The 20,612-nt window shown below is 42.3% G+C and overlaps 1 protein-coding gene and 1 long non-coding RNA gene across 4 annotated transcripts in view; one reads left to right on the forward strand and one right to left on the reverse strand.

Annotated features, from left to right (window-relative positions):
- Positions 1 to 20,612, reverse strand: part of RB1 (RB transcriptional corepressor 1) — a 96,682-nt gene that overhangs the window by 42,297 nt on the left and 33,773 nt on the right. For 2 of the 3 annotated variants that reach the window (XM_072976833.2, XM_072976839.2), the window contains 8 exons: positions 20,207 to 20,245; positions 18,190 to 18,257; positions 16,229 to 16,339; positions 9,781 to 9,923; positions 3,385 to 3,462; positions 2,275 to 2,384; positions 1,426 to 1,500; positions 226 to 313 (listed from right to left, as the gene is read on the reverse strand). In XM_072976833.2, coding sequence (XP_072832934.1) covers positions 226 to 313; positions 1,426 to 1,500; positions 2,275 to 2,384; positions 3,385 to 3,462; positions 9,781 to 9,923; positions 16,229 to 16,339; positions 18,190 to 18,257; positions 20,207 to 20,245 — 712 coding nt within the window. The remainder of the gene's footprint in view (positions 1 to 225; positions 314 to 1,425; positions 1,501 to 2,274; positions 2,385 to 3,384; positions 3,463 to 9,780; positions 9,924 to 16,228; positions 16,340 to 18,189; positions 18,258 to 20,206; positions 20,246 to 20,612) is intronic. The other variant, XM_072976835.2, reaches the window with a different exon arrangement.
- On the forward strand, positions 17,134 to 17,943 carry LOC144583822 (uncharacterized). The gene is made up of 2 exons (XR_013537793.1): positions 17,134 to 17,207; positions 17,794 to 17,943. It is a non-coding gene; the product is annotated as an uncharacterized LOC144583822 (long non-coding RNA).

A 20,612-nucleotide genomic window follows, 5' to 3' on the forward strand; every position in this document is an offset into this window, starting at 1 on the left:
GAATATGCTATTTTAAAATGAGGCATTTAAGCAACACTTATAGAATATTATTAGTTAGAAAAGATCACAAGACAATATTGAGATACATTATCTTAAAATAGTGAAAAAAGTAATTAAAATAGATCTTAGATAATAGAATATATGTGACACAATATGACATAAAATTTTTATTTCTATTCTGCATCCATTCAAATTGCTCCCTTAAGCAAAAATGCTGATACTTACATTAAAGTAGGAGACAAGATTCTCTGATGGTTTATCACTTGCAGAGTTTAAAACCACCATTAGCTGTTGAATAGTATTCATTGCAGCCCTTTATAGGGAGAAATTGTTTTTATTATGACTTCCTGAAATACACAATGATTCTGAACAGAGGAGGGAAAATCATCTAAAGAATTGAGGCAATAAAAATAGCCTTTTATAGTGTCATCACAATACTGCTATAATATTTCCTTTCATTTGTATCTTTATTATCCTCAGAAGCATTTCAGACAATTTATCCTGATGAAAACTAATTATGGGCAACAGTGGGTATTCTGACACTTCTGAAGTGATGTAATATCATAGAATATCCACAAGCATTGTCTTTGCCTACAGAAGTTGTTAGCAAGAGCATTACACTTTTGAGAACTGAACTTGAAGACTGTTTGGCCAAACAAATTATACATTGGCCAAAATTCTGTTGACTTATACCAGCAGAAGCTGGTGACACCATCAGCTAGCACCAATAAAATTTAATTTAAATTAATTGAAAGCTCTCTATCTCCCATTTAATGTTCAAAGGCTCCCTAGGGCTCCCTTTTGCCTTGAGGAAGCCTTCAAAAGCTCTGGAATGGGGGGTGGGGTGGGAGGAAGGACCCTATAATCATCCAAAATTGTCACCAGATGGCCACCACTAGTTGCAATCCCAGCGGCAGCAATCGAGCAGCAATTTTTGGTAAATAAAGGCTGTGCACAGATCCCGATACCAAGGCTTCCACAGAGCAAAGGAGAACCTTAGGGGAGCCTTGGAACCTAATGGAGAATAGAAAGCTTTCAATTGATTGCGACTAAGTTATCAGCACCAGTTGATGACATCATCAGTTTCTACTAGGGCAGTGGTCCTAAACCTTGGGCCTCCAGATGTTATTGTACTACAACTCCCAGAAGCCTTCACCACCAGGATTTCTGGGAATTGAAGTCCAAGAACATCTGGAGGCCCAAGGTTGGGGACCACTGCACTAGGGTACATTTAGTAGGATTTTGTCCACTGTTTCATCTGTCCAACATTATGAGTACTTTTTTGTGGAACTATATCTCACTTAAATCATAAGAACTGAAGGTTCATAACACTTGCAAGACTGATATATGATTGCTATAGAAGTAGAAATAATTTTAAAACTTTTATATTCAATACAAAATTCTGCTAACTTAAAGTATTCTTACCGAACAGGGGTCTGTGGAAGTACAGTGCAAAAATCTTCATCTGAATCTTTTGTTGGTGTTCTCTCTAACTGTAAACTTAACATGAGAAAAAAGCAATTTGTAGGCATACACAGGCTTCATATATCCCTGCCAGCATATATGAAAACCCTTTGTCCTAGAGAGAATGTCATTTCCCTCTCCTCTTCATCTGCCCATCAAATATTTCCCATGTACACACTATGATTTCATACCTATTTCATGCAGGCAGAATGTTTTCAAGAAAAATCCTTCCTCTTTTTCATACTTTTTTTCAGTGTTGTTGTTTTAGATACCAATGCTCACTTTTTCCCCACTTCTCTCCAAGCCACAACTTTGCCAATTGAAATCACACATACTTCTTTTATCATGATTACAAAAGAAGACCATCAAACAACACCATTCAGAAGTCATCTAGTCCAGCTCCCCCCCCCCCCACAGAGAGAGAGAGAGAGAGAGAGAGAGAGAGAGAGAGAGAGAGAGAGAGAGAGAGTAAATGCAGGAAATCCAATGTAACTGCATCCCCCATAAGGGGCTTTTAGCAAAGGTTTGATGGTCACTTAAGAAACAGGCATCTTCCATCTTTCAAGGAATTTTCTCCACTGCTGAAAAGTCTGCACCATTTTCCCAATATTGAATTCTTAACTAATTTACAAATATAATTTTTTTTTCAGAACTACATCTTTTCCTTTTGAAAGAGTTGGGGTAACTGCAAAACATAATACTGTACAGAGCAGGAGGAGGAGGAAGGAAGGAAGGAAGGAAGGAAGGAAGGAAGGAAGGAAGGAAGGAAGGAGTAGGATGAGTAACAGCAGCAACAGCAGTAGTAGTTACCATTCTGTGCGATCATATTGTAAAGTTTCATCTTTTTCCAGAAACAATCGGGCATCAATATCCTTGTTCTGCAGATACATTTCTTCGTATATGCATGATATATTCTCAGCCTTAGATTTCAGAAGATTAAAAGATTAGGAGACAGACATACAGTGACAACATACTAATTAGAGATGGAGTATTCGTATCCCTGGGGATACAAATATGAATAGCGGAACCACAGGTGCCATGGAGGTCCACTCCCTCCCCCCAGAACCAGCCGGTCCAGTCATTGTTCAGTATGCAGCAATCAGATCTGTTGTCATTGTCTCACCAATTACAGAAGGAGCCCAGCCAGCTCTCCCTTGCCTCCCTGCATAACTGACCAGTCAGATGCGGAGGCAGGACAGGGAGTCTCCCTACCCAACTAATGAGTGGCTGACTGTGCAGGGAGGCAGGGAAGAGCTGGCCAAGCTCTTTTTGCAATTAGCATGACAAGGGCAACAACGGAGCTAAGCACCGCATGCCAAATGGTGAGTGGACCGGCTGGGTCTGGGGGAGGGAATGGACCTCCTTGGCATCTGTAGTGCTGCTGTTCGTCTTCATATCCCCAAGGATCTGAATATGAATACTCCATCTCTATTACTAATTATCTGTTGCTCTTGTTATGTGTTGCCCAGACAAAACTGACTTATAGAGACCCAATGTATATATATGTATATATGCATTCACACACTTACTGTAGGCAATGTGAGATTGGGAACTGACTGCAATTGCCATGGGAGTGCATTCCAGAATGCAGGAAGAAGACAGGAGAAATCTCTCTCACATCAGAGATGATGGCATTCTCAAGAGCACCTCTCCTGGCAATCTTATCAAGATCTTGAAAAAAGCATTCAAGTAAGTTACCAAGCTCAGTTCTTTTTATGTGACACTTAAACCTGTCTATACTCTCAAATCTTTCAATTACATATCCTATTTATATGCTGTTAAGCTGCTATTAATTTCCTGTAAACAAAATATTTATGAAGAATTAAAGGCAATAGAGCTTGCCTTTAATACAGTAGAAAAGAACGAAGGCACTCTGTGACTACCTGTAAATTAAAGATTTTAATATTATTCAAATATTACCTCTGGGAGTCTGCTGGAAGATGTAATGCCTATCGAATTCAAGAACGGAATAAAACTAGTGAAGTAAATATTTTTCACCTAGAAAAGAGATAAAATGGTAACATTGCAAACTGTAGAGAGATCTGTTTTTATTTGCAGCCTACCACTCCCCTTCACTGATTGTTGCCTTGTCGTGGTGAAGGGGCTTGAGTAAATCAGAGAAGCTATGGGCTATGCCGTGCAGGGACACCCAAGACGGACAGGTCATAGTGGAGAGTTCCGACTAAACACGATCCACCTGGAGCAGGAACTGGCAAGCCACTCCAGTATCTTTGCCAAGAAAACCCCATGAACAGAAACAAAAGGCTAAAAGACATGACGCTGGAAGATGAGCGAGGGGCGCCCAACATGCTACTGAGGAAGACACGTACAAGTAGCTCCAGAGCTAATGAAGTGATTGGGCCATAGCTGAAAGGACGCTCAACTGTGGATGCGCCTGGAAGTGAAAGGAAAGTCCAATGCTGCAAAGAAAAATACTGCATAGGAACCTGGAATGTCAGATCTATGAACCTTGGTAAGCTGGATGTGGTCAAACAGGAGATGGCAAGAATAAACATTGACATCCTGGGCGTCAGTGGACAGCAATGGGCGAATTCAGTTCAGACGATTACCATATTTCCTATTGTGAGCAAGAATCCTGTAGAAGATATGGAGTAACCCTCATAGTCAACAAAAGAGTGGGAAAAGCTGTAATGGGATACAATCTCAAAAATGATAGAATGATTTCAATACGAATCCAAGGCAAAGCTTTCAACATCACAGTAATGCATGTTTATGTACCAACCACCGATGCTGAGGAGAATGAAACTGACCAATTAATTCTATGAAGACTTACAACACCTTCTAGAACTGACACCAAAGAAAGATGTTCTTGTCATTATAGGGAACTGGAATGGTAAAGCAGGGAGTCAAGAAATAAAAGGAACAACGGATAAGTTTAGCCTTGGAGTTCAAAACGAAGCAGGGCAAAGGCTAATAGAGTTTTGTCAAGAGAACAAGCTGGTCATCACAAACACTCTTTTCCAACAACACAAGAGACGACTCTACACATGGACATCACCAGATGGGCAATACTGAAATCAGATTGATTATATTCTCTGCAGCCAAAGATGGAGAAGCTCTAGACAATCAGCAAAAACAAGACCTGGAGCTGATTGTGGCTCCAATCATCAGCTTCTTAGAGCAAAACTCAAGCTTAAACTGAAGAAAGTAGGAAAAACCACTGGCCTACTCAGGTATAATCTAAACCAAATCCCTTATGAATACACAGTGGAAGAACAGATTTAAGGAACTCGATTTGGTGGACAGAGTGGCTGAAGAACTATGGATGGAGGCAATGAAAAATTTCCCAAAGAAAAAGAAAGGCAAGAAAGAAAAGTGGCTGTCCAACAAAGACTTACAAATAGCAGAGAAGGGAAACAAAATGCAAGAGATAGGGAAAGCTACAGAAAAAACCAGAGATCTGTTCAAGAAAACTGAAAATATTAAAGGAACGTTTTGTGCAAAAATGGACATGAAAAAGGACAAAAATGGACCTCACAGAAGCAGAAGACATCAAGAAGAGGTGGCAAGAATACACAGAAGAATTATATCAGAAAGACCTGGCTATCCTGGACAACCCAGATAATGTGGTTGCTAACCTTGAGCCAGACATCCTGGAGAGTGAAGTCAAGTCAGCCTTAGAAAGCTTGGCTAACAACAAGGCCAGTGCAGGTGATGGCATTCCAGTTGAACTATTGCTACATTCAATATGCCAGCAAGTTTGGAAAACCCAGCAGTGGCCAGAGGTTTGGAAAAGACCAGTCTACATTCCAATCCCAAAGAATGGCAGTGCCAAAGAATGCTCTAACTACCGTACAATTACACTCATTTCACACGCTAGCAAGGTTATGCTCAAAATCCTACAAGGTAGGCTTCAGCAGTATGTGGACCGAGAACCCCCAGAAGTACACACTGGATTTCGAAGAGGCAGAGGAATTAGAGACCAAATTGCTAACATGTGCTGGATTATGGAGAAAGCAAGAGAGTCCCAGAAAAATATCTACTTCTGCTTCATTGACTACGCAAAAGTATTTGACTGTGTGGACTACAGCAAACTATGGCAAATTCTTAAAGAAATGGGAGTGCCTGACCCCTTTATCTATCTCCTGAGCAATCTATACGTGGGACAGGAAGCAACAGTTAGAACTGGATATGGAACAACTGATTGGTTCAAGATTGGGAAAGGAGTACAACAAGGCTGTATATTGTCTCCCTGCTTATTTAACTTATATGCAGAATACATCATGAGAAAGGCTGTACTGGATGAATCCCAACCCGGAATTAAAATTGCCGGAAGAAATATCAGCAACCTCAGATATGCAGATGATACCACTCTGATGGCAGAAAGTGAGAAGGAATTAAAGAACCCTTTAATGAGGTTGAAAGAGGAGAGCACAAAAAATGGTCTGAAGCTCAACATGAAAAAAAAACTAAGATCATGGCCACTGGTCCCATCACCTCCTGGCAAACAGAAGGGGAAGATATGGGGGCAGTGGCAGATTTTACCTTCTTGGGCTCCATCATCACTGCAGATGGTGACATATGGCGACAACAGCCACAAAATTAAAAGATTCCTGCTTCTTGGGAGGAAAGCAATGACAAACCTCAACAGCATTTTAAAAAGCAGAGACATCAACTTGCCGACAAAGGTCCGCATAGTCAAACCTATGGTTTTTCCAATAGCTGTATGGAAGTGAGAGCTGTACCACAAAGAAGGCTGACTGCTAAAGAATGGATGCTTTTGAACTGTGGTGCTGGAGGAGGCTCTTGAGAGTCCCCTGGACTGCAAGGAGAACAAACCTATCCATTCTGAAGGAAATCAAGCCTGAGTGCTCATTGGAAGGGAGGATCCTGAAGCTGTGGCTCCAATACTTTGGCCATCTCTTGAGAAGAGAAAACTCCCTGAAAAAGACCCTGATGTTGGGAAAGTCTGATGCAAGAGGAGAAGGGGACGACAGAGCACGAGATGGTTGGACAGTGTCATCGAAGCTACCAACATGAATTTGACCAACCTCTGGGAGGCAGTGGAAGACAGGAGGTCCTCGCGTACTCTGGTCCATAGGGTCACGAAAAGTCGGACATGACTTAACGACTAAACAACAAGCCTACCACTACCACTAGAAAAATGGCCCTACACAAGGCAGAATGGTTCCCCAGCACCAAATATTAGGTTTAGCTTAAAATGACTACAAACATTTTTAGGCTGAACTTCCCTGCTTGCATAACCGGCAGGCCGATAAAACACAAATAGAGAAAACATTAGGAACAGCTGCTCATAAAGTGTCTTCCTTTGTTTTAGCTTTGGATAGTCAAAGGCCATTCAAGAGCAGTGAACCCACTACATAGAAATGAAATGAGGAAAGAGCAAATTTAGTGATCAGCGGTTTGCTTTATTGGCTGAAATTCAGCAATAAGTCACAACTAGACTATGCTCATTAAATTACCAGAGATTTAGTGAGACAAGACCTATGTAAATTCCACTGATTCAATGAGCCTACTCTAGTTTCAACTTACTAGTGGATTTCAACCATTCTGTCACTAACAAAAAGGAATATATAGATCAGGTGGCATTTTAATAAATGATTAATAAACTAAGGCTGGCTGTCACTTGTCTTCCTGCCATGTGTATTTAGTGATTGAAATGTCAGTAGGTGACAAACCAAATGCTGGGATCAAAAAGTCCAAGGAAAGAAAAAGGAACACTGAGGTTCCCATGATACATTTATTACTATAGCATATTTATTTTCTGCATCAGATGAAGGCATTCTAGGACAGGTTGCTCCTCTCACTTGCTCCAACAACAGGAATGTGCAGATTACACCTGAGGATTACAGTGGTGCTCCGCTTGACAACGATAATCTGTTCCAGGAAAATTGCTGTTAAGCGAAATCGTCATCAAGTGAAAAAAAAACAATGGAATGTATTGAAAACCAGTCAATGCGTTCCAATGGGGAAATACCTCATCGTCCAGCGAATATCACCCATAGAGAACCCCTGATAAGCTGTTTAAAATCACTGTCTTCCGAAGCAGGGGTCCGGAAAACAGCTATTTTGTGAAGGGAGGGAAGCCATTTTGCGGAGCCGGAAAAAACATTGTTTTGCAAACAAACGGTTCGCGAAGCAGGGACCTAATTTTATTTTATTTATTTATTCTATTTATATCCCGCCTATCTGGTTGTTATGACCACTCTAGGCGGCTAATCAACCTAAAGCGAAAAAAAAACCCATAGGAACCATCATTTTGCGATCGCAATAGTGATCGCAAAAAACTCATCATCAAGCGATTTTATCGTCAAGTGGAGTCATCGTCAAGCGTCATCAATACGATTGCCCCGCATTACGACGAATCCACTTAACGACAATCTTTTTGCGATCGCAACTGCGATTGCAAAACGTTGGTCTAAATGGGGGAATTTCGCTTTGCGATTAGTTCCCTGCTTCGAGAACTGATTCTTCGCAAAATGACATTTTTCTAACAGCTGATCGGCAGTTTCAAAATGGCCACCGGGTAATTAAAATGGCACCCCGCTGTGTTTAGGGACAGATTCCTCGCTATACAGGCAGCAAAAATGGCTGCCGTATGGAGGATCTTCCTTGGACTGTGAGTTTTTACCCCACTGGAACGCATTGAACAGGTTTCAATGCGTTTCAATGGGTTTTTTTCCCTTTACGATGTTTTTCCTGGAACGGATTATCGTCGTTAAGTGAGGCACCACTGTACATAGATTACACATCCTCCTAAGTGGATAAGCAACCTACATCTGGTTTCAGAAGGGGTCACTACAGAATAGACAAAACAAGGAGCTGTCCCTGACAAATACAGTAGTAGGTTCAGAACCATGAAACTAAAAATTATGACTTAGAAACAGTAACTAGGAATATAACATCTATCATCTGGTTGATGCCTCAAATTATTTCTGTGCCCCATTTGGTGCAAGAAACTTTTTTCTGGCCAGGCAAGGGAAAACAAGAGAGTCCCATGTCAAGTAGGAAGCTACATCCACTTGGAAGGACTTTGTTCCTAGAACAGCTGTCTGCCTGCACAAATATGGGAGTTACCCACATAGGTGAATTTAACCTCTAGAACACTTGTCCTCTGGCCTGTCTTCCTCCTCTGGGCTTTCTTGCTACTGTGCTGTGAGAGCTGACCATGGGCTGTTTTGATTTCACAGGAAACTAAGCATTATACTGTGTTTCCCCGAAAATAAGACAGGGTCTTATATCAATTTTTGCTCCAAAAAACACATTCAGGCTTATTTTCATGGGATGTTTTATTTTTTTCATGCACAATAGTCTACATTTATTCAAATACAGTCATGTCATCTTCTTCTGGTTGCTGCACAACAGTGGAGGCCAGGGTTTCACTTAACTGGGGCTTATTTTTAGGGTAGGGCTTATATTACGAACATCGTGAAAAACCATACTAGGGCTTATTTTCAGGTTAGGTCATATTTTCAGGAAAACAGGGTAGTTGCACTGCTACCACTGCACTGCCTTTCATTAAAACAAATGATTGCTTTCCTTTTCTTGAAGAAAGGAAAATATCAATGAATATTTTAAGGAACCTGCCTCAGAATTAGGAAGGAAGGAATCTGAAAGAGGTTTTCTCCTTGAATAGGAAGTACAGTGGTGCCTCGCATAGCGAGGTTAATCCGTTCCAGATTAACCTTCGCTATAGCGAAACATCGCTGTGCAGAAATAAAAAAGCCATAGAAACGCATTGAACTTCATTCAATGCGTTCCTATGGCTTGAAAACTCACCGCTATGCGAGGTTCTGCCATAGCGCCGCCATTTTCGCGCCCTCGGTAAGCGAGGGCAGGGCGCGAAAATGTGGCGCGGACCTTCCGGTGGCCATTTTGGAACCGCCGATCAGCTGTTCTCCCCTGCTTCGTTATGCGATATTTGCTAAGTGAATCGCTTAGCGAATATCGCAAAGCGAAAAATCGCCATAGGGGCCATCGCTGGAGCATTCGTTAAGCGAGGCACCACTGTATATTCAAAGCTAGCATGCTTATTCCTGGCTTTTAGAGAGGATGAGATGAGCAATCCATCTAAGCATACTCACTGCTGCAAAAAATATCCCCGGAAACTTACAGCTACACCAAGCAGAATGTGATAGCTTCACTGGGACAAAGAAAGTCCCTCCAGCAGAAGAGGGACTGAACACTATTGGCAATAAAGTGGAAAAGACATGAGGGCAAGGATCCAAGGACATCCTATAGACAAAGCTCTCGTGGGATTTTACGGTTAAAAGACAATCAACAATATTTCAAAAAAATGAGAAAAATATTTTAAAAGCCCAAAATTGATCTTACCTCATCCAAATTACAATCGTGTTCTTTACAAAGTTCTTCAATAACTTTTATCTCTGCATCTGCTTTTGTTGTATGTATGTTCCTGTTCTGACCTCGTCTACATGTTCGAACTGACCCATCACCAGATCCCACATTCAGAGATTCTGATAAGAAAGTAAAACAATTTGCCCATTATACAACATCACCTAAAAACAAAATCTAAAATTTAAGAAGCAGAATTTTAAGCACACAAAAGGAAAAGCAATGATTTGTTTAGCAATTTGGAAAGGAAATGATTAAATATCAATACAATGGTACCCCGCATAGCAACAATAATCCGTTCCGAAAAAATTGTCGCTATACAGATTCGTCGCTATGCGGGGCAAAAAACCCCATAGGAACGCATTAAAACACGTTTAATGCATTCCTATGGGGAAAAAACTCACCTTTAAGCGAAAATCCTCCATCCCGCCACCATTTTCGGTGCCTCTAAAGCGAGGCAACACAGCGGGCGGCCATTTTGGAACCGCCAATCAGCTGTGCTTCGGCGCTCTCTCTCTCTCTCTCTCTCCACCCCTTGCAGGTCCAGCCTGGGCAGGGAGACTGAGGCACCGCACCGCCAGGTCCAGGGTGACTGAGTCTCCCTGCCCAGGCTGGAGTTGCGAGGGGGAGGAGAGAGAGAGTGCACGCCGAAGTCAGCGGGGTTTTGCAAAGCTGGCTTCCCCACGATCTTTGCAAACCCCCCGCCCATCAGCTGTGCTTCAGGCTGGCTTTCTTTCCCCAGGGGAGAGAGAGCCAGCCCGAAGCACAGCTGATGGGTGGGTGTTTGCAAAGATCGGAGGGAAGCCAGCTTCGCAAACCCCGCTCTCTCTCTCTCTCTCTCTCTCTCTCCTTGCAGGTCCAGCCTGGGCAGGGAGACTGAGGCACCGCACCGCCACGGCCAGGGTGACTGAGTCTCCCTGTCCAGGCTGGACTTGCGAGGGGAGAGAGAGAGAGAGAGAGAGTGCCGAAGTTGGTGGGGGTTTGCGAAGCTGGCTTCCCACGATCTTTGCAAACACCTGCCCATCAGCTGTGCTTCGGGGCTCTCTTTCAGGGGGGCCTTTGGGATGATCGTGGGGAAGCGCTTCCCCACGATCATCACAAAGCGATTTCCCCCCATTTAAAACATCGCAATGCGATTGCTTTTGTGATCGCAAAAACTCCATCGCTATGCGGATTCATCGTTAAATGGGGCGCTCGTTAAGCGAGGCACCACTGTATTAAGATGTGACTTGTACAATGCAGAATCCTCAGAAGATTTTTTCCCCTCAAGACACTTTTATCCTTTATGTCTAGATTCCTTTTCAAAAGACAGATGCTGGTACAGCCCTCCAGATGTTATTCTCATCACCTCTCATGGTTAATGGGAGTTGCAACCCAACAACATCTAGAAGGCTGCAAGTGGGCTCCCCTGGCCTCCACTGTTACCACCTCTCTCTTTTTTTAAAAAAAATTATTAGTTTTTCACTCTATCTACATTTGATTTGTGCTTGTTAAACATCGTGTTACATGATTTGCTTACAATTATTTGATTTTTACACCTCAGTTTCTTCCCAGTTGTCCCCCCAAATTCCAGACATCTTTCAAACATTCAAACCATTCATGTACGTATTTTAGTATATAATATGGCTATCATAATAATAATAATAATAATAATAATAATAATAATAATAATAATAATAATAATAATAATAATAATAATAATAATAATAATAATAATAATAATAATAATTTATTGTCATTGTAAGTATATACACATACAACAAAATTCACTTTCTTAATATACAATATTCTCAAGATCTGGTAAGAGCACCTCTAGGTACCCCTCAAGCAAGGTTGTTGCGCCGCAAACAATCCTGCCGTCTTCTGGAGCTTGAGCAGGTTATCAAGAATATCAACAGTTCTCTGATCAAAAACTCCTACTCCATCAAACGTCAGGTCCTCAATCCGTACCCTGGCATCTTCTGATATGTTGGCAGATCTTAGCCAAGCATGTTGCCGCAAAGAGATGGCAGTGGCCAATTGTTTGGAAGCTGCTTCCAAGGCATGATGGGCAGCAATGCACTCGTGCCGTGCAAGCCCCATGGCCTCCTGGTGATATGAGAGGCCCTGGCTACGAACCTTCTCAGGAGCCGCCTGCAAAATGGGCAGTGCGATGATAAGCACCCATGGCTGCAGAATAATTGGCTACATGAAGGACAAGGGAGGCCAGAGAATAAATTCATCGGCCAAAAATGTCCAGTTTATGATCTTCCTTATTGGAAGAGAAGTGACTCAACGATTCTGAGCTCTGTTCTATGTGCTGTCTATCGCAAACGAGTTCAGAAGAGGGTGCTTCAAGAGGCAATTGGCCTCAGTCCCATAAAGCTTATATAATTTTTCGATCCTCCTTGGAATCTGATAAGAAGTAGAGGGCTTAGCCCAAGCATCCTTCATTAGATCAAAAAAGGAAGGGGTGAAACCAAGACGAACAGGTGCAATGTCTTCAAATACCTTATCTGTCCTTTTTGATGCAGGTATCTCAACTTCAAGTTCAAGGAACTTCGCAATCCTATGAATCAGTTGGGAATACGAAGAATAATCCTCTGATGGCAATGGAGGATGACTGTCTGTGACATCCGATATTGGTGTAGGAAGATTGGTTGGAGATTCTTCCTCCCCCACTGATCAATGTGAATCCGAGTCAGAATAAGGCAAGTCTTCCTGTTGATTTGGAGAGAAGCCTTCCTCGGCGTGAGCTCAATTGAGATCAGCCTCAAGGTCAGCCGCAGGGATGAAGCATGTTGATCGGGCTAACTGCGGGTCCGATGTTACATGAGGACACTTTGCCCCCACTGCAGTGGCCGAGCCCGAGGGAGCACCTCTTTTCCGAGATGGAGAAGGAGGAATATAGCCTTCCTCGGCTTGTGGCTCAAAGCAACACCAAGTATATAATGTGGAGGAAGCAGTGGCAGAAAGGGTTGTGGATAGGGCTCATAGCGCCGATACCGAAAATATGGGTTGGTATGATAGGGTGCTGGAGAAAAGGATGGGTCCAGCTTGAACTCGTCTGCCTGATACGACCCCGGGTAGTCAACGTAATGCCAGTGGCCTCAACAAGCAGGAAAACCTCCACTTGGTCAGCTCCAGGTGTCAGGTCTTATGGGTCCTTTTCTTAGGAGCCTCCGCCGGGGTCAGCAGCTGCGGTGAAGTCGCAGGCTGCTGTGTGAATGAGCCCATTGATGAATGAGGGCTGTTCTGCGCCAGTTCAACAAACTCCAAAGAGGTCAAGAATATCACTGACAGATGGGGATGGCGGTGGGAGCTGCAGGGGCCCCTCTTTTTCTCCCAAGGGCAAAGCTAGGGCTACCGTATGTTGCTGGGATACCTCCGGCCTTGGTGCCAAACTCTCTGCAGCCTTTGCAGCCTTAGACACCTTTCTCTTCTTCTTTGAGCCTGGAGATGAAGATTGCAAAGCGGTGGATGCTGCTGCCGCTGCCCTCAAGCCTGAGGGTGGTCTTAGTTTTGGAAGTGGCTTTCCCCCTTTCCCGCCTCAGGCGAAGTTGCTGGAGAAGGCTGGGAAGCCTTGGGCGAATCCATCACCAGCCCTTGGGAAGGCAAAAGAGACTTTTCCCAGAGAAAAGACTTCAGGCGTTGTAAGTGCAGCTTCAAAGCCAGCTTTGTAAAGTTTTTACAAAAGGTACACAACGCTGGTTGGTGTTCCTCCCCCAGGCAGAATAAACAACGGGGATGCTCGTCAGAAAGAGGAATCTTGTTTGAACAGACCTCGCACCTCTTGAAGAGGCCTGGAGAGGCCATAAACCTCTAATTAACGCTAATTTACAATTATCTGTTTGTTTTCTTATTGCAGGTCACTCACAATCACTGAAGAAAGGTCAATGATCCAGAAACAAGCCAGGGAGGTCAAAGAGAAGGGGAAGGTAAGTTTTCATTTTAGTATTCAAACACGAAGTTCTTAACGAAGCTGCTGCAGCGGCAGTCGAAAGGAATTGAGGCACTCGATGCTGGGGGCAGAGTTATAGCCGGCATGGGAGAGGTCTCGGCACCATGTGCTCAAGCTAGAAAGTTCTGAGGCTCTTCCACACAAGCGCGGATTAACCCATTAGTGTGCATTCACAGAGACCATGAAGAAGAACCCTTTATCCCTCTGGGATGCCTTAAATCAAGGTAGGGAAACGATGAATGTACAGATACTATTGGAATCTCAGATCCAAACAACCCCAGCCATCTTGACAAATAGGCAGGGATGATGGGAGCTGCAGTACATCATCAATTGGATAACCAGTCATTTTTAAACCCAAATCCTAACATACACCCAAGCTTCCATAAATACGGCTAGCACAGTAAAAGTATTTTTTCCACATAATCCTTTTTTGCTGTAAGAGAAAATACTACTGTATCAACACTTTCAGTATTGGATAGTTACTTTCCACTTCAGCCTCCAATTTGTGATGTAGATTTCAGAGACATATAGGAGACATATAGGAGAAATGGACAAAGGTCTTGTGTGGAGAGAGAATCAATCTTGTCATTTTCAAGTGCTTAAAAATAGACAAGGGCAGTAAAAACATTATTCAATAACAATAAAATGCTGCTGTGACTTTCCCAATACAAATAGTATTCAAGGTTGCATGTTTTATCTATGCAGCAACCCTATGCAGTCATTCTTGCACAGTAAAAGCAACTCAATTAAAGTTATGTCAATTTAGGAGCCTTTTCAAGTTCTCTTTAAAGACTCTTTAAATTTACAGATTGGAAACTTTTTTATTTTTGGTCCTATAACTCCCAGAATCTTATAAAGCAGAGGTCGACTGGCCCGATGCCAGTCTGTGCCCTGAGCTGGACCGGGCCACAGAAACAGACCTCCTGCCCCACCCCCAACCTGCACGCATTCCCTTCCCCACAGCTGCTTTGCGCATGCATGCGCTCTAGTGCCCGCGCAAAGGGGTGGGTGGGCATGCAGGCGCTCCTGCACATGCATGAAGGGGTGAGGGAGCGATCATGCCAGCGGGCGTGTGCGTGCTCCCCCACCGGTTCGTGCATGCACCCGAGTGTGCGCAAGCGAGGAGGGGTACCCTGCCTTCCTCAAAGGCTCAGCCGGTCCGCGGTCCCAAAAAGGTTGGGGACCGCTGTTATAAAGTATGCATGTTGGCTATGGGATTCTGGGAGTCCAAAAAGTTAACATGATTTTCAGTAAAATGGAAATTAATCCAGAGTGCTGTTATTAGGTGCTTCACCAGACAGGTTGGAGGGCCATTTCCCCTGCCCTGAATGGGGTTACACTCCCCCTAAGGGGCAGGGTCTGCAACCTGGGGGTGCTCCCGGACCCCAGTCTAACTCTGGAAGCCCAGGTGGACTCAGTGGCCAGGGGCGCCTTCCTTCAGCTGCAGAAATTGTACCAGCTACAGCCCTACCTGGATGAGCGGAGTCTCATGACAGTTACACACGCACTGGTAACATCTCGTATAGATGATTGAAAAGCGCTCTACGTGGGGCTGCCTTTGAAGATGGTCCGGTGATGCAACTGGTCCAGAATCGAGCTGCACAGCTGGTGAGTGGTGGGGCTGCTAGGGGACATATCAAGCTGATTCTGATTAAATTACATTGGTTACCAGTTGCTTCCCGGGCCCAATTCAAAGTGCTTGTTTTGACATATAAAGCCCTAAATGGCTTGGGCCCTGGATACCTGAAGGACTGCCTCCTTCCATATAAACCTACCTGGCAGTTAAGATCTAGCCAGGGGGCCCTTTTAAAAGAGCCGTCCCTCAAGGAGGTAAGAGGGATGGCTTGTAGACAAAGGGCCTTTTTGGCAGCTGCCCCCAGACTATGGAATGCCCTCCTGACTGAGATTTGTCTGGCGCTGATGCTGATGACATTTCGGCACCAGGTTAAAACCGTCCTGTTCCAGAAGGCTTTTAATTGAAATAATATCAACTGTGCGTCCTGGTGGCAATTTTAGAGTATCTATTTTAATTGTATTTTAATTGTTTTATCTTTTTATTGTATTTTAATTGTTGTAAACCACCCAGAGACCTTTGGGTAGAGTGGGTTAAATAAATGAATGAATGAATGAATGAATGAATGAATGAATGAATGAATGAATGAATAAATAAATAAATAAATAAATAAATAAATAAATAAAAACACTTTGAGAAATGCAGGACAGAAAATACAAACTTATCTAGAGTACAGTTAGATTTATTGGCTCAAACTCTCTCAGCGAAATGAACCTGAATGGCATCAGCAATTTTTAGACATTAAAGACCTCCCGCCCAACTCCGAATCAAGGCCTCCAAAGTCTTCCCCAGGTAGAAAGAGCTTTGGAACTTTGCAGAATTGGGGAGGAATAAGAAATGTTTAATTATACTATGATGAATCTACACAACTTTTCTACACAATCACATTATTTTTTAAAATGTTAGATCCTTACTGTATGGTTCCTTAAGTACTGGAGGAGGCAACTGTATGATAAAATAGTCAAGAACACATAATAGCAACTGGAAGGAGATAACCAAATCGTCTTCCATCTGCAGAATTTTTCCTGAAAGCATTAAATAAGAAATTATTTTTTTGGCTGAATAACTCTTCATATAATAGGGAAGACATTTATATTTCATTCTTTAAGAAAGTTTTGCTAAAAAACATTTAATATCTTAAGACTTCTTGGCAAATTACATTGAAAGCAAATCAATCATTCTTCACAGGTTTAACCTTTTACAGAATGAAGATTGCAGTATTACAAATGTTTAGTAGTCAGTAAATTGTATAATCAATGAGACTTTGAAGTAAAATGCTACTTGTTATGCTATATGTTCAAACATTCTCACCTTGTAACCAACAGGGGCGGTACACTATTGGATTTACCATGTAGAAAATGGCAATCATGCAAGCAGTGTTTTCTCCATTTTGTTAAGTGCCCCTCACATGCACACTTATGCATTGGCTGTGTGACTGTCTATGCAACATATCCCCTCACAAAATGAAGAAAGCTGCTTACACTATCGCCAGTAGCATTCACTGTGTAGCATTCATGGCACAGCACTCATTGGTTTTTGGGCTATACTCACACTAAGCTCTCATCCATTCCACTTAAATTGCTCCCTCTGGGTATATAAACATCATTAGATTTATCTTGGAAACAAATGTTTTAGCTTAGCAAGTGTGAGGTATAACCAAGGGAAAACAGAGTTTCTCAGAAATAAAGAAATATTATTATTCAAAACATTTCAGTTGTACAAATATGTAATATTTTCTTCTTTCTTTCTGCTAAATTGCTGCAGAAATCCTTACAGTATGTCAAGAGATTTGGAAAATGAGGGATCATGGACTCTAATGCTCTTCTGAAAAATCTTGCTTTGTAATCAGTGCCTGAGACCAGCTGACAGAGAGAAGGGGGATAATGCCCACAGGTATTTGGAAGGCAGAAACATATGGCTTATCACAATGAAAAAGAGTTTTAGGAGCTGAGCTCACTCCTTGGTACTGAACGAATTAGCTGGCTTCATCTGAGTGAGGAGAGAGGGAATTATTCTCTTTGTGAAAGTCTGGGGGAACTTGACTCCTGATTGGCAGATCTTCTGGAACTTGGAAATTTGGGTATTAAAATGGTGATAGAAATTACTTGATTCGGCTTAGTTATTTCTTAGGAGAATGCCATGCTCATTTGCTACCCTACTATTAGACACAAATTTTATTTATACTCTGAGAGTGTGCTAGGGCTTAAATATTAAAACAGGTCAGCTAGTTTTCTTGTGGGTTTGCGCTGTAATTGTTCTTGCTTTGACCTTTCAATTGCTTTTTTTCTCCTGTTTCTGTGACTGTAGAAACCATTTCTGCAGTTTTGCTCTTTTTGACTTTTACCACCTTTAATAAAATATAAAATTTTCACAGTTGCTCATTCTCTTAGATTAAGAGCGTTTGTGGTACTTTAAACCAGGTCTTGCTTTGACTACTTACCAGAAGCCTGTGTATTATGTTGGTATTCCTACTTTGCAGGGTTGGTGTCAAGAATCAAACTGCTTAACCTTGAGGATTTTTGCTGACTCCCTGGAAGGACTGCTTAATCAAATTGAGGCTATGGTTTTGGGAAGTGTGCTGGACAGGAAGATTCCCCAAGCTATCAGAACATTTGGCCTTCCTGTATTTCACCCACACCAAGACAATCAGGGTAAGGTGGCTAAGTGGTTAGTAACTATCACTCACTCTTTTTCCTTAATAAGAAATAACAGGTGAATATCCCCTCTGATTCCAAGATATTAATAAAGATTCTAGTTCCAGGGTGTATTTAATATCTGAGGTATTTGAAATTGAAAACACACAAATGATGCAGCCTATGAATATTGTTTTGAATGAAGTGGCTACAACTTAAGCATACCACCCTTTACTACTAACCTTTTGCCAAAAGAAACATGGTCCAGCATAGCTTTAGAACTAATGGGGGTGTTAGGTCCACACATGTTCTACAAATGGAAAATTAAAATGCAATAGTAAAATTTCGGCATTTGCTCCTTTAAAACCATTGTAAACATATCCTGACAAAGATAATACTAGTGGTTCAATTTCTTCTATGGCAGTAAGTTTTAATATGAAAATGTAGTTATATATCAGAATGCCAGCTCCCTGTGAGGAATGTCCATAATACCTATTCCTCACAGGCAGGGCGGTTGAGGACCTTGACCCCAAAGGAGGCCCAGAGGGAAAGAAAAAGAAACTGGGCCTTTTCGGTGGTCGCCCCCCCCCCCACCTATGGAACAACCTGCCCATTGAGATCCGCCTAGCACCCTCTCTAGATGGGTTTAAAACGAGCATTGAAGATGTAGCTCTTCCATCAGGCTTTCCTAGAGCATTAAAATCTTGGCATCCCTTTTACCATCCTTTTTGTCATCCTCTCCATCACTTTTTACCACCTTTATTGCAGTCTTTTTTAATTTACCCTATTTGGTTTGTATTAATTTAGTTATTTTTATCATGTTTTAATATTGCTGTTTATACTGTTGTTAGCTACCCAGAGTGGCCTGGTTGCCAGATGGTCCAGGTACAAATTCAATAAATAGATAAAATAAATATTACTGATTGCCTAAATGAAGATAAAATTATTGCTGTGCTTTTAAGTACTTTGTATAGATGAAACGTAAACCTGTCCCCCAAAGGAGAAAGCAACATGAATGAATTAGGAGTCAGATCAGTAATCAATGCAGACCAATCTAAGCTAGAAGGAATATGTATTCTTGAAGGTTTTCACAGCCAGGATCTGATGGTTGTTGTAGGTTTTTCGGGCTGTTTGGCCATGCTCTGGGGTTTTTTCTTCCTAACGTTTCACCAGTCTCTGTGGCCAGCATCTTCAGAGGACAGGAGTTAGAACTCTGTGTTCTGGAGGAAAATCTTGCAGTTCCTGTAACAAACTATCTGGTCTTGTGCCACACGCATTTACAGTGGTGCCTCGCTTAGCGACGTTAATCCATTCCAGGAAAAACGTCGCTAAGGGATTTTGTCGCTAAGCGATTTTTAAAAGCCCATAGAAACGCATTAAAATGTGTTTAATGCGTTCCTATGGGCTTAAAAACTAACCTTATGCGAAGATCCTCCATTGCGGTGGCCATTTTGGGTGCCTCTAAAGCGAGGCAAAACAGCGGTCGCCATTTTGTTTTTCCAGCGGCCATTTTGGAACCGCTGATAAGCTGTGCGAAAATGGGGGCTTTGCGATGATCACTTCTGCGCGATCATCGCAAAGCGAATTTTCCCCATAGGGGCCATCGCAAAGCGATCGCTTTTGCGATCGCAAAAACAGCATCGCAAAGCGATTCCGCCGTAAAACGGAGCGATCGCTAAGCGAGGCACCACTGTATCTATAGCTATGCTTCTTAATGCATCCGCCAAAATTCAAAAGGCTCTGCATTACCTGCCTTTACTATGTCCTGAAACTGCGAAGTCTATACCTAGAGGCCGCCTAGAGTGGTCCTGAGCTGACTAAATAGGCGGGATATAAATAAAATAAATAAATAAATATAAATAAATACATATCAAAAACCTTAATTTCAGTTATCTGGACATCTGTATTACAGGACAAATCCCAATGGGTTTAGGATCATAGACCAAAGTGCTTTTTGTTGTATAAGCCTTTTTTTTTAAAATCACAGGAGTCAAACTGCCTCCCATAAGGTTCATGTCAGCAGTAGGCATGACCAGCCCCTAAAGCAGAGTGTGGTTACACCACTCTCTCATACAGCACTGACATAAGCCAAAGTTTTCCCTTGCCTGGGGAAAAACGCTTTTCATGCCTTGTTTTAAAACAATATGTAAGTTTGCTGCAAGGAACATAAAACATATCTGCTTTTCCTCTTGCCATGCTGCTGTGAACTTACACACACTTCTTACCCGTTTTTGTTCTTTTATTAAGAAATAAACTTACTGATCAGTAGGCTGGTCATCAAAGATAAGTTCACAAGTCCTAAAAACAAAAATAACATGTCACTGATCAATGTACTAACTGGTTTTTAAATGTTGGTAGCTCTAAAAGCACTGGTTCCCATCCTGGGATATGTGTGCCCGAAGGGGTATGAACCAGGACATTTGAGGATACATGAAAAAAAATTGCATGATGACAGAAAAAGGCTTAGGGAAGCAGAGGGAGGTGGCATACATACATACATTATGGATTGGCATTCGGACAAAATGTGCAAATATCCTTGACAAACATCCACAATCATTTGATCAACACTGTGGGATGGGACTGGCTGGGCTGCTTTTCCATTCTGTGGCTATGTGTCAGAATTGTAGCTGCCCTGTCAATCTTTAACTGAGGGCAGTGGTTACCA

This window comes from Pogona vitticeps, chromosome 1 (assembly GCF_051106095.1).
Source record: "Pogona vitticeps strain Pit_001003342236 chromosome 1, PviZW2.1, whole genome shotgun sequence".
In the NCBI taxonomy this organism is placed as follows: domain Eukaryota; kingdom Metazoa; phylum Chordata; class Lepidosauria; order Squamata; family Agamidae; genus Pogona; species Pogona vitticeps.